At 44.2% G+C, this 14,318-nt stretch overlaps 1 protein-coding gene across 1 annotated transcript; it reads right to left on the bottom strand.

Annotated features, from left to right (window-relative positions):
• Positions 1–2,238: 2,238 nt before the first annotated feature.
• LOC145408766 (G-protein coupled receptor moody-like) lies at positions 2,239–9,654 on the bottom strand. Its single transcript, XM_080279418.1, has 4 exons — positions 9,631–9,654; positions 5,005–5,243; positions 2,758–3,304; positions 2,239–2,424 (listed from the first exon to the last, which is right to left on the bottom strand). Exons 1-4 carry the CDS (start codon positions 9,652–9,654, stop codon positions 2,239–2,241), a joined length of 996 nt encoding a protein of 331 aa, XP_080135544.1.
• Between the last annotated feature and the right edge of the window lie 4,664 nt (positions 9,655–14,318).

The following is a 14,318-nucleotide window of genomic DNA, read 5'->3' as shown; positions in this document are numbered from 1 at the left end:
ATTTAGTTAGGACATAAACAAAAGGCGTATTTCATAACACCATACCTTAATGACAGGGATATTTCCGCCACCACCCATGTTAAGGGATATTTCCACCACCACCCACGTTAATACCAGATGAAACACAATTAGCTCCAACAACGGATTCACAATTAGGAGAGCACCAAGGCAACACACCCATTGTACAAAACTCAACACAAACTAAAGATCAAGAAACAAATACGTCAGTTCTAGATGATGAGTGGGAAACCCCCTCTGACGTAGCAAGTAAGGACTTTGTCGCTGACTTGCACATGTATGCCAATATACTTAATAGGGTTCACCGTTCAGGCCGAACCTATTCCACCATTCCCTCACACAACGATAAACAAGTCCAAGTTAAATTAACAGAGCAAACAGTGAAAATGAATAACGCAACAAATACCGTGGATCAAACATCCCCACCTCATGTTTATGTTTACCATGAAGATAAAACTGCCCCAAAATTCTCTGGCACAGAAAAAGATTGTATTGACGTCATTTCATTGGTCAGTCAGTGCGAACAAATCTTTATCAAACGACACATCCTAGATGAACAAGAGAAAATTGCCATTTTTTCATCTTGCATAAGCCAGGAAAGATGTCCAGCAAGCAATTTACTAAGATCAGATAAGCTCCTCAAAGCTAGGACATATGATGAATTTAAAACTGAATTTTTGAAGAAATTTTCTGCAGGTATGAACTTCTTGCCAGGTATAATTCCAGAATTACATAAGATTGTAGATCTTGCAAGGGAGCACACTACAAACCATGTGCTCAGTGAAATAACTGCTGATGTCTCCACAATACCTATCTCATCCTCTGACTTGCTGTTTCTATCTGTCTCTCTCTCTCTCTCTCTCTCTCTCTCTCTCTCTCTCTCTCTCTCTCTCTCTCTCGCCCATGTTGCTAGGCTCCCTCTCCCTACTACCTGCCGGTTCTATAGCTAACTTCCTTCTGAGCTCTGCTTCCTAAATTCTCGTGTAGCAGAAGTCGTGTCACGTGGAATATTCTGATGTGAAGTTTCTAGAAGCCTGTGTGTATGTGTGTATGTGTGGGTATGGTCACGAGGCGCTGTCGTGTGCCTATTCAGCATTCCTTGAGTTAGAGTGTGTAAGCATGTTTAGAATTGCTTATATTCTCTACTGAATTATTTATAACATCTAAATAACAGCATAGTTTGTATATCACAGACGAGAATATAAACACACAACATGCAAAAAAAAAAAAAAAATGTGCTAGAAAGTCAAACGAGAATGTGGTTCGCATTTCAAGTGGCAGAGTGGACAACATAGCACCCCTTTCATAGAGATTCATTTTGTGAAGTACACCTTAACAATCAATTCATGTCTTTCTTTTAATATCGAGATAATTTGTATCAATGACAAACAAGAGAATACTGCGGTGCAATGTTCAAAATAAATCGCAAAGAAAGAGATATTACTAATCTCCAAAGCCACTTATGGAATACCGCCCTATTGCCTCAAGTGAGACCTGACAAGAACAGGGCCAGATTCACTTACAAACTGACGATTAACTCCCTGTTGTATCTGGGAGCTGTTTTTGCAGAAAGAAGGATAGAGAAGGCGTGATTCTGACCGCCTATCCTTGTCCTTCATGCACAGACAAATCCAGGTTGCTATAGAGATTGATCGTAAGTTTGTTTGTGAATCTGGACCCAGTGCCACCCGCCAGCAAACACACCCGCCTCATCTACTGCCCACACCTGCAGGAGCTGAAGGTGCCAGGTGAAGGAAGCTGGTGCATCTTGGGAAGATGTAGGTGGAAAGCTCTAAGGGCAGGAGTGGGATGCAAGGCTGGTGCAGGTGTGGGATGCAAGGTTGGTGCAGGTGTGGGATGCAAGGTTGGTGCAGGTGTGGGATGCAAGGCTGGTGCAGGTGTGGGATGCAAGGCTGGTGCAGGTGTAGGATGCAGGGCTGGTGCAGGTGTGGGATCCAAGGCTGGTGCAGGTGTGGGATGCAAGGATGATGCAGATGTGAGATGCAAGGATGGTGCAGGTGTGGGATGCAGGGCTAGTGCAGGTGTGGGATGCAAGGCTGGTGCAGGCGTGGGATGCAAGGCTGGTGCAGGTGTGGGATGCGAGGCTGGTGCAGGTGCGAGATGCAAGGCTGGTACAGGTGTGGGATGCAGGGCTTTAGCAGGTGTGGTGTTGGGGTTGCTGAGGGCTGGGATGGCACAGGGGGTGGCCTAGGGACGCCTTCAGGAAATCTTAGTCAGGGAGCAATTGACAGCATCAGGGCCAATGCAGCAGGCAAGGAGACCAAGGTAGGCCTGGTGGTACTCTGAGGACATGACCACATAGATAATGGGGTTGATGCAGGTGGTAAGGTAGACTAAGAGTAACCCCAGGATGTTCAACACAGGGTTGTCATCCTTGCTGAACGTCTTCACCAGCGTGATGGGCAGTTAACATGCCACAAAAGACAGGAAGATCACCAGAATCATCTTCAGCAATCGCCGGTCCTTCGGGCTTAATACAGTCTGCTAAGTCAGTAGTGATCCCTTCCGAGCCCTGCGAAATGTCCCACGCAACTGTGAAAATGCTCCCTCTGCTAATTTGTTTGACTGCCACCACCCCGCCTTATCAGCCCCATCTGAGGCGGGTCAGTCTGGTGCACTTGGTAGATATATTCTGATGGGGGAGGCCACCACCATCCCCTCTCTGAAAGCATGGCCAGACAACTCATTGACCTCAGGCCTGAGCAGAGTTGCGCTCACCCCTGATGAAGGTGACTGACCTTTGCCATCCCCGTAAGCATTGGCTGGGTAGGCGGGGGAGGCACCGACTTCCAGGATCTCCACCCTGCCGGAGTTTGTGCTACAGAGGAGCTTTACCAGCGTTTCTACCTGCAGAGGCTCGCTCGGTGTGTGCACCCTTGCTTCACCCTCCACCTGTAAGTCTGTATCCCCCTCATCTTCCATACCCAGCTTTTCCCCTTCCTCCAGCTTTCTGCAGCCAGTTGGTTTGCTATTGGCTGTGATGATGCTCAGTCCATGGGAATGGCTTCGTTTGTCGGCACAGTGCGCGATGCAGAAAATCTTGGCGTAGCAGACACAGATGGCCAAGCATGGAAGCACGAACGCAAACACAAAGAGGAATTCTTTCGGTGAGCGTCCAGCAGTATCCGGCAGGATGGTGCACGAACCAATGGTGGGGTCCAAGCCAAAAGTCCCCCATATCTTCAAGACGGTGGGCATCAGCGCTCCAAAGGCTCCAACCCACGTCGATACCACCATCAGTGCCAATAACGTCCGCGTGTACAACCTGAAACGGTAATGGTGTTGACAGTAGTGGTGGTAATAATGGCATAGCACTAATGGTAAGGGTGTTGTCAGTAGTGGTGGTAATAATGGCATAGCACTAACGGTAAGGGTGTTGTCAGTAGTGGTGGTATTAATGGCATAGCACTAACGGTAAGGGTGTTGTCAGTAGTGGTGGTAATTATGGCATAGCACTAACGGTAAGTGTGTTGTCAGTAGTGGTGGTAATAATGGCATAGCACTAACGGTAAGGGTGTTGTCAGTAGTGGTGGTAATAATGGCATAGGTAAGGGTGTTGTCAGCAGTGGCAGTAGTGTTGGTAATGATGGTGTGACACGTTGGGAAATACATCTTTTCTCCTGCCATTGTGGATTTTTTGTATAGTATTTCTTGTTCATGATAGTGTGACTCTTCAGCTGACGTTTGTTCTAACCTGACGGGGAAACCTCAGCTAAAGATCCCATGTAAATAGGCTTGGGGTGATTTGACAAGTAAGGGAGAAAATTTATTCCTATCTCATAATTGAGTCTGATCAAAATTCATGCAACCACGATTTACATAAAAGTCCTGAGAATGGCTCCGGTCCATCAGAGGAGATCATATCAATTTTGGTGAGCATACAGCACGGGTTTGCAGCAGTATCAGCGGTAAGTGCATGGTGATGGTGTGAATTACCATATAACCGGCATCTCTCTCTCTCTCTCTCTCTCTCTCTAAACCGACCCATGGTATCACATTTAAGCCAGTGTTGGGTTACAGTTTGTGGAAAATATTGATCTAACACCGCCTCTGTGCCCATTGAGAGAGAGAGAGAGAGAGAGAGAGAGAGAGAGAGAGAGAGACAGACAGACAGACAGACAGACAGAGATCAACTTCTTCATGGGATGGGTCATTATAAATTGCTTCATACTGTGAGGCTGGTGATTCTACATGAACTATCTGTTTATCTATGTATTTTTCTGTCTGCCTCTCTATCTCAATCTCAGTGTTCTCGTAGTATGTGTATTGGTCCATTAATTCCACCTTTTCTCTTGGTATGCAGTAGCAATAATCTATGTTGTTATGCTGACATAAACCATTTTTATTTATCTGCTGTCTTTCATTCACCCCTCCGCCATCCTGCCTGTGAGAGAACCAGGATTACCTTTACTAACGTGTCACAGAATACAACTTTGATGGCTATATTTTAAGTGGCTTTCGAAATCTCGTAAAACCTCTTCTTAGTGACTTACGCGCACTACACTTTACTTTTTTGAGGCATGTATCAGCATCGTCCAGCGGGATAAAAAGTTATAAAAATAAAAATAAATCGCCAAGGAAGAGGCATTACGAAATATCCCAGGAGAATAGAAATGTGGCCCAAAATTTATTACCTCCCCTCACTGACGCAACTCAGAATACAACTTTAAGGTATGTATTCTCATTGGCTTTAGGGAAACGCCTATTCATTTCCGATTTATTCAGTGTATCACATCTCTGTTTAGTCATATGTTATTAATGCAAGCAATGGCGATACTACAATGACATAAATGCAGGAGAATGTTAACGTGCAAAATATCACATAAATAGGTGAGAAAGAGGTGTTACGGGGTGTCCTGTGTCACATATTCATGTACAAAAGAAAGTTAAGGAGTACTACACAAAATAAATCGCTAAGAAAGAGGTGTTACGAGGCGTGCTGTGCCAGCCACTGCCTTTGCCCACCTGTGATAGAGTTTGGGGTGTGCGATCATGACGTATCTGTTGATGGTGATGGCCAGGACGGTAAAGACGGACACGGCCACCAGTCCGTAGCGAAGGAAGGGGAACAGCATGCACAGGAAGCCCGTGTGTACCCAGGCGCGGTGCACGAAGAGCGAGGCGGCCAGAGGCAGGTTGAACACTCCCAGCATCAGGTCTGACAGGGTTAAGTTGACGATGAACACAGCAGTGGCGTTGTGCACCTGTAAAGACAAAAAGAGAGAGCTAGAGAAAGAGTTAGAGTTGAAAAGAGAGAGAGAGTTTGACTCAGTATGAGAGAGAAAATGTGGGAGAAAAATATGAGTCACGCATTAGGTCGAACAGGATCAAGGTGATGATGAACACAACACAACCGACCATGGCAGTGTGCACCTGAACATATATATATACGAGTATATATATATATATATATATATATATATATATATATATATATATATATATATATATATATATATATATATATATAATTATCATCATCATCAGCCGTTTGAGTATCCACTGCAGGACCGGCTTATCCCGACAGAAGTCGGGGCGATACAGCCAATGTATCTCTACCAAGTGGCTTAGGCTGTCTGGTAGAGATTGTATGTAGGGTGAGAAGTGCTTGTAAGTGTAACTGCAGTGTTGGAGTGGCTTTGGATGTGTGTGTAGTCTGTGAACGAAGTGTAATCGGCCCGCGCAAGCCGACTGGGTGCAAGCATACTTTACAGTAAGCGATAACCACAGCATCCCTTGTGTCCGCCAATGCAGTACGTGGCCGAGTGAACACTCCTAAAGTTTATTACCCTGGTGGGGCGCGAACCCTGGTTCACCCATGTATGAAATGTGTTAAAACTGTCGATGGCCCCCTTTACGTCACTTGCAGGTGAAGGCAAAGTCTTGTAGTAGTTTTCTGACAATATATTAAACACAGTCTTGAATCAATATACAGCGATGGTGGACAATTGCACGTCCAACCCCAGACCCGTTTGGACAGCTACTGATCGCCGGTTGCCACCGGCTAGAGAGAGAGAGGCGGTGCGACTATGGAAGTCGTGACTCATACCTCGTAGACATAACACTGAGCGAGCATTGACGCCCTACTTGGATCCTACTTACAACTACTTACAACTACTTACATACTATATTTACGTACTAGATAATATCTACAAAAAGATTACAAACAATTTTCACCCTCATCATAAAGTGTGTCTCCTGACACAGTGGTGGGACATCAAGTCATAATATGGCAAGAATACAAGTGGTCTGAGTATACAGTGAACCGGGATTACACTGGAGTACAATAATAAATGAGATATTGCTACATAATTCACAAAGCTGGATGTAAGAAAGGATTAATATATTTACAGTACATGGCCATGTTGGAAAAATAGCATAAACATATAGGTTTGGTCAATTTACAAATATATATATAATCACAAAATGAGTTTTACTCAGAACTGCCATTTTCCAGGTCTTTTGGTTGTCGCACTAACCTTATTGCTACACGGATCTCATGCAACCTTTTGTCCATTCGCTTGGGACAACAATACAGGATACAAACAATTGCAATAAAACCTAGAAAACATAAGACAACCGGAGGAAATACAAAGGCTGGATGTGACCAGGAGCGGTTAAAAGCTGAAGAGAACTGGTTCATAATGAAATTAGAATTGTTTAGATGGTTCAACATACGTGGGTTTTCTGATGTGATAGAAAGATTGTCTGTTGGTAGATGAAAGGTAGTATTAATAGGTTTGAAGATGTCATACTTGTGGGAGCGGAGTGCGAAGTGATAATGTGTGGCACGGGCTATTATAGACTCAGACTTTACTGTACAGTAATCAGGGGCCTTATGCAAACCAATTGCGGTTAGTGAACGTACAGGGGTCCCTGGACAAATAAGACTGACTGGAGTTGAGACACTAAAGAAGAAATAGCGGATGTGATTTAGACGAGCATGGTGTACCTGGCTTTTGGGGGCCGGAACAAAGGTACAGACAGGTTGTACTAAGTTACGGACTAAGGCAGATTCGCAAGGAGCAACGCTGCCAGGAAAAATTGTTATGAGGTACGCCGCACAAACACGAGAGTTGGGTGTGAGAAGGGCACATCTACCGAGGTCACTTGAGGAGAGGAAGGGAATATAGAGATGATCATGGGAGAGAAGAAAGTACTCTGAAGAGACAGAGGCTTGTACCAGGGAGTTATTGTACCAGAAGGGAAAAGGAATGATGTGAAAGAGATCGAGTATGATGGAGGAATGAAGAGGAATATGAACAATTATATCTTTAGTAAGGAATGTGGCCTCTAGTATTGGGTAGTAGTGTTCTAAAGAGGAAAATGGAATCATAGGAGACAAGCCGAAGGTTGAGTGAGCCCATTCCAAGGTAGAACGAGAGTCAGAGAGAGATACTTAAATCTAGGGTCACACGACTATCAACAGCATTGACTAAAATACGAATTACGCTACTAACTTGGGAGACAAGAGAGTCCAGAGAAACCTGCAAATTATCAACCTGTAATTTAATATTCATCAACTCTGAAATAATATTAGTCTGTGATACTTCACGCTTAAGAACAATCGTAAAATTATTTAACGTATTAGTAACATCATGTAGATGGTGACTCATCTGTTGCATCATAAAATGTTCAATACGTAACACTTTGTTTTGGGACTCGATGGCATTGGATAATTGGATTAAGTCATTTTTATAACCAGAAAGTTCACGGTTAGTCGCTACACCAAATAATCCACTGAGGATTTCTCCTCCAAGGTCAAAAAGTCCAAGTTTCACTCGTGAGCGACCCACAGGCGTTTGATGAGGGAAGGAATCTTGAAGATGGTTGAACTGATAACGAATATAATCTAATTTCCAGCAGATGGGTAGGTAGAGTGGGTACAAAAATGTGTCACTGGGATGTCGATTTCTAATTTCTGACAAGAGTCCCTGCAGGTCGTCTAGCTGATGTGCAAGGTCAGGCAGGGCGATGGCCATGGCGGCCAGCGGCTCTAGGTCATATCGCAAAGAGACTATGTCTCTGACGACCATTACCTCGCCTCCTGCGCCGACCAAGGCCCCGGGCCGTACGGCACCATCGTCCTCACCCGATCCAGACACAACCAGAGTCAGCACTGTCAGCACGTAGACCCACAGCATCTTTCCTATAAAATGAGGTGATCTTAGAGGTGATGTTGATACGGATATTAACGACAGTATGAGATGATATGCAAGAGACTTAGTGGCAGAACGCAACTTAACACGATAGTCATTAACAGTAGGGGAAGGCTGAATAGTAATGTCAGTAGGAAGGTTTAGAGAAGAGGAAGATGGCTGAGTAGGAGTTTGTTGTGGGGATGTGGTCTCTCTTAGTGGTTCCTCCAAGACTATGCGTTTTGATGCACGTTTGAGATGATCTGCATGCACCCATGTTGTCTCTGCCTTGTGCGGATCTCTTAATTCGAATTTATTACCTTTATGAGATATGACACGGAAGGGACCCAAGAATTTACTGTTTAGTTTTGATTCGCTGCCATGATCTAAGGCAAAAACTAAGTCACCTACTTGGATGGTAACATCTGTGGCAGCGGCATGTTGGTTACGTACCATCTCCTCATTTGTAAGGGCCAGATATCCTGAACATATTTATGAATTTTCTGGAAGTTGGATAGGTTTACTCGCACATAGTTATCGTAGTCGTAGATCGGATCAGGCTTCGATTGCGACAGTGAATAAGGTAGTCTTTTGTCAAAGCCATATATGATGAAGAATGGTGTTTCTCCAATTGACTTATTGATGGATGAATTAAATGAAGCAGCTACCTGTGGAATCCATTCATCCCAGTTGGAAGTCTGATCTACTATGTGAAGCAGACTCTCCAATATCTTTCTATTCTGGCACTCCACTAGGTATTTGGAGGCTGGATGATGGGCGACTATATTGCATTTCTTAATTCTGTATCGAAGACAAACTTCTTCCAGAACTGAATTATTGAACTCTGACCCGTTATCAGTTAAAATTATTTCTGGTGTTGTGAAAGGGCAAATAACTGAATTAATAAAGGCATGTGCTACTGCATTAGCAGACTTTTCACGCAATGGAACTAAGATAACAAATCTAGAGAAATGATCGACTGCCACTAACAGATAAATGAAGCCAGATTCTGTACGAGGCAGCTTCAGAAGATCGAGAGAGACAGTTTGCCAAGGTTTTGATGGTATTGGGCACTGCAATATAGAAGCAGGTTGACTGGTTGTCCCCTTGTGACGGGCACATGATAAACATGCATCGCAGTGCGCATCCATATCCTTTCGCATAGTGGGCCAATAATATGACAGACGTGCTTGCCGTAAGCTTCTGGCTTTGCCAGGGTGTGATGCATGAGGGGTGTCGTGGATTAAATGGAGGGCAGCAGGAATTAAGTCTGTTGGAATGACTAGTTGCTTAACTTCGCGATGAGGTACGTTGTTACCTGTCAGTACTGAGTTTTTATAGAGCAATTCATTGTTGAGGAAGAAATCAGATACAGGGACTGGTAACTTTGGCAGAGAAGAGTCATTGCCTGACTCTAGGAAATATATGACCTGTGACCATACGGGGTCCTCACACTGGAACCTACGTAGTGTGTCATAATTGAACGCTAAGTTTACGTCGCAACTGGTTGAGACTGTGGCAACATGCCGCGAGAGGGCATCGACTACGACATTGGATTTTACAGAAACGTATTCAAATGTTGGATTATAGTCAGTCACAGTGACTGCCCAACGTGCAAGTCGACCGGTAAGGTTACATCCCCGAAACAAGTCACATAAGGGAAGATGGTCGGTTTGGATGTGAACAGGATATCCGTAGATGATGTTGCGGAAATGTTTTAGGGACCAGACCACGGCAAGGGCTTCCCAGTGAGTTATACTGTAATTCTTTTCCACTGAGTTTAGCACACGGCTAGCATAGGCAATGACACGTTTCTTTCCTTCGGAGTCATATTGCATGAGAACAGCACCTAGGCCTACTCCGGAAGCATCAGTACAGAGAAGAAATGGTTTAGAATAATCAGGGAATGCCAAAACTGGTGATTGTGCTAGAGCAGTTTTCAGTGTTGTGAATGCGGTTGGCTGTTCATCAGCCCACACAAAAGGCGCATCCTTCTTTAGCAATTTTGTTAACGGTGCAGCTATCTTGGCATACGCTTGTATGAACCTTCTATAATACCCACTGAGACCGAGGAAACTGCGTACAGCGTCGGTGTTGGTTGGAGTTGGGAAATTCGTCACGACTCTAACCTTGTCATCTGATGTGTGAATTCCATGAGCGTCAACAACATGTCCCAGGAATTGGAGTTTCTTACATAAAAAGTCACACTTTGATAGTTTGATCTTAAGTCCAGCTTGTTTGAGTCTAGTGAACTCTTTGGCTAACTTTTCTAAGTGTTCCTCCACTGAGTGACTAGCGATTATGACATCATCTAGATAAGCAAAAACTGAGTGACCTATCATGCCGGCGAAAACTGTATGAATTAATCGCATGAACGCTGAAGGTGCATTTCTCAAACCGAATGGAAGTCTACGGAATTGGTAATGACCGGATGGAGTACTGAAGGCAGTGATAGGATGAGATGATTCTTCCATCTCGACTTGCCAGTAACCACTTAAAAGATCTAGGGAGGAAAAAACACAATTGTTTTCGCCTATAGATTCCAGCAAATTAATGAGTACAGGAATTGGAAATCTGTCCGGGACAGTTAGTGCATTCACGCGTCTGTAATCTATGACTGGTCGTAACTCACCACCTTTCTTTGGAACTAGAAATAGTGGGCTGTTCCATGGGCTATCAGAGTGTTCAATTACCTCATTATCCAACATGTCCTGAATAAGATGATCTGCTGTAATGTAATATTATACTTTACCAAATTTATCTTTCCCATATTCTCACTGGGTAGGGCTACTACTTCACGATAGTCTCGCAAGAGATTAATTAATTGATGCCGGTGTTCCGGGAAATCACTTTGTTTCACATGAGATTCAAGATTAGATGGAATACTGGTGGACTGAGCAACTGAGCACACATCAGCAACAGGGTATGGGAAATCCTGGCACACACGTACGGCCGCTGGGTATACCAAGAAATCGCCAATCTGAGTTCCCATTCATAAGGTGTAAGCGGCGTTTGTTGTGTTTGCAATATACAAGTAGCATAAACCATCCTCTAGCACCGTACACAACGCTGATTCATAAGCTAAGCCATTCATACAACACGTCTCAGGTAAGGTTATTACATCCACTCCAGCTTTCGCACCCACAACACGAACAGAGACTTTCGTAAACTTGTGCGGTAGGAAAATTGTGCACTGATTTGTTACTGCACGTCTTATCTCTGCGTGTTGTAAAACATCAATCACACTATCTGAGGTAGTTAAATGAGACGTGTCTGAGTCGGCGAGTGTGCCACTGTCAGAGGGGTTGATACGATCTATAATTGAATGCTCAGAGGATGTAGTACTAGATGGTAGTGTACCTGCCTGTTCCGGTAATGGCGTGTGTATTTGGATACTCTTGACTACTGTTGGAATTATGTGAGACTTAATAACTGAGTCGGTTTGGGAAAGTACCGGAAGAGGATATTTCATACTAGATATTGGGAAACCATTGACATGTACACAACGAGATGCAGGGAGGAGAGCAATCACTTCTTGGGCCATTGTCGAAAAGCCAATGAGAGTGTCCACTGGATACCTATGATCATTAGTGGCATGAAACTCTACGTCAAGAGGTCTTAAGGCTTTATCAAGTTGTACTTCTAGTGTAATCTTTCCTTTGACCTGAAATTCTGAGCCATCCACACCGCATAGGCGAATGTCGGGTGGTTCGAGGAGCCCAGCTCTTTTTGTTATTTTCCTAATGTTGTTTAAAGAGGTATCTGAGATTAGATTTACCATAGATCCGCTGTCCATAAAGGAAGAGGTTTGTACCCCTTCGCTCCATCCTAGAATGACTAAGCCTGAAGATGTTATAGGTCCTACCTGACGAATGGGGAGTTGATTTTCTGTTACCTCATTTTCAGACACTGGCGGATCTTCTACTGTTAGGTTCTAATTCTCTGATCAGAGCGCTCGTCTTCCCCCGACTAATGGCTCTTAAGGTAACGACACTCGTCCGTGAAGTGAGTTGTGCTATTCTTATGGTACTTGCAAGTTAGGCGTCGGGACTGCAAAGGTGTGCGCAGGCGTTCCCGTGAGCGAAAACGTCTTTCTTTGTATGCACAGCTAGACTCTCTATGACCTCTATTACCGCAGTGCCTGCACTGAATTGAGAATTGTTTGCTTCGTCGCAGAGATGAATTGTCACGACCGCTAGAAGGTGAACGATATTGTGAGTGAGACCGATTACTAGGTTTGGTTCTTGTAGTTGGCCGTGAAAGAGAGGAATCAGATGAAGTGATGCTGGTGTGTAGTACTCTCGCAGTACCACTTGCAGAGGGAGAGGGTGAACTGTAAGAATCGACCTGGCGAGTGAAGTCTGTTCCTGACCTCTCCACAATTGTTTTACTGACATCCATTATTTTGTTTCCTGGTTTAAAGCCACCTTGTAGTGCTATTTGTTTTTGGGAGTCCGAAAGCCAATTGAGAAATCTAAAGTAACCGAACTAGTCTGCAAAATTATTTAATGTAATCATGATCTCCCCGTTGTGTTCTGTTACCCATCGAGTACCACGGAATAATTGGCACAACTCTGAACTCGTCGCCCTCATAGTAGCGGCTGCCTCAATTACTTTTGCATGTTGGGGATGTACCTTCATGTCTTCCTGCATTTGCTTGAGGAGATTAGTTTATCCTATAAGGGACGCAGAATTGGAATGTTGGCAACAGTATTGAATAAGCCGTTGGCTAAATGTGTCAAACGTTTGACAATCTTCGAAGTGCCCCGCACGAATAGCGGCTCCTATTAATGATCTGCCATGGTGAAGTCGACTGAGAAGATATGAAATTTTCAAGGGTTCATTTACAATCTGGCGTTTATGAAGGTCTTTTTCGACCTCTTTGAGGAAATCGTCAATCGAAACAGTACTATCCTCTCCTGAAAATTTGGGTCTATTCACATCATCTAAATATATGGATTGTGGAGGTGGAGGGTTCTGAGTCGCCATCGTAAGAACAGGGTGAGACCACGAAGGTGAGGAAGTAGGCACGGTAGTGAACTGAGACGGTGTGTGGGAAGAAAGTGTCGTGGCGGTAGTAATGTGTGTATGTGTTGTAGTAGGGAGGGATAAAGACTGTGGAGAAGACTAAGTGGTTTCAGGAGAATCAGTTGGAGAAGATGATAGAGTATCTGGAGTTAATATATCTGGATTTAGGGTAGGAGTAACAGGTGTAGTAGAAACAGGTAGGGAACTTACGGTTGGTTTGGTATAAGATCTGCCACTACGAAGATTTACATTATCATTACATACAGCGTTATCTGTGTTACCGTCAGTTTCAATAGGTGAGAGATCTACCCTTTTAAAAAAGGACATTAACAGAGTAGGAAGTAAGTAAATAAAACTAAATGAACATGTGGATGAATAAATGAGAATAAATAAATAAAAATAATTGCAATCTGTGAAGAAATGATTTATATACAATGAATATGAGTGAAAATGAATGCGTTATTTACAGCTGATTATGAGTGGGAGAAAATGGGATGAAGTAGGAGTGAACGAAAAATTCTGACTGAATGAAAAATGAGGGACAAAAATACAATGAATGGATGAGAGTAAATGGTGAAAATATCACAATCTATAGAGACAGCTTGGTTTCTCTGTAGAAAGGGATTAATCAATGTGATGGAATGAGGAATTGCATGAAAATGCAGGTAGGAAATACTTTGTAGTGAGATGTGGTCTGTCTGAAGGCTGAAGAAAAGTGAAGCTCTCGTCTCCTCGTGATTGGGTGGAAGTGTCCGTGACGTCACTGGGTGCGGCTGTCCACTGGGCAGAACGAGAAGCTGATAGGAGCAGGAGACTGTGACGTAGCTCGGTGTGACTGGCCACGCTCCCTGGGAGACGTCGGTGTGTGTGGTGGGTGGGGAAAACGATGACATAACGGCGTCGGGCGGCGGTTGGGGGCTGCTTCCTGGAGTAGGGTCTGGGGTGGAGTTTGTGGGGGCTGAAACTAACCGTTACAGCAGGCTGGACAGGAACACAGGCAGGCCGGCAAGGCAGGTTGTAGGTTGGTAGGAGCAGGAGCCTTGCGTGATTCACTGGTTATGGTGGCATGGTGATAGGTGGGGCATTGATGTGGAGGAAATTCCCAAAATTACA

The sequence above is a fragment of the Coenobita brevimanus genome, chromosome 78 (genome assembly GCF_032717465.1).
Source record: "Coenobita brevimanus isolate Jiangsu-jjx chromosome 78, ASM3271746v2, whole genome shotgun sequence".
Classification (NCBI taxonomy): domain Eukaryota; kingdom Metazoa; phylum Arthropoda; class Malacostraca; order Decapoda; family Coenobitidae; genus Coenobita; species Coenobita brevimanus.
The sequence above is the reverse complement of the archived record's forward strand: the minus strand, read 5'-3'. Positions and strand labels throughout refer to the sequence as shown.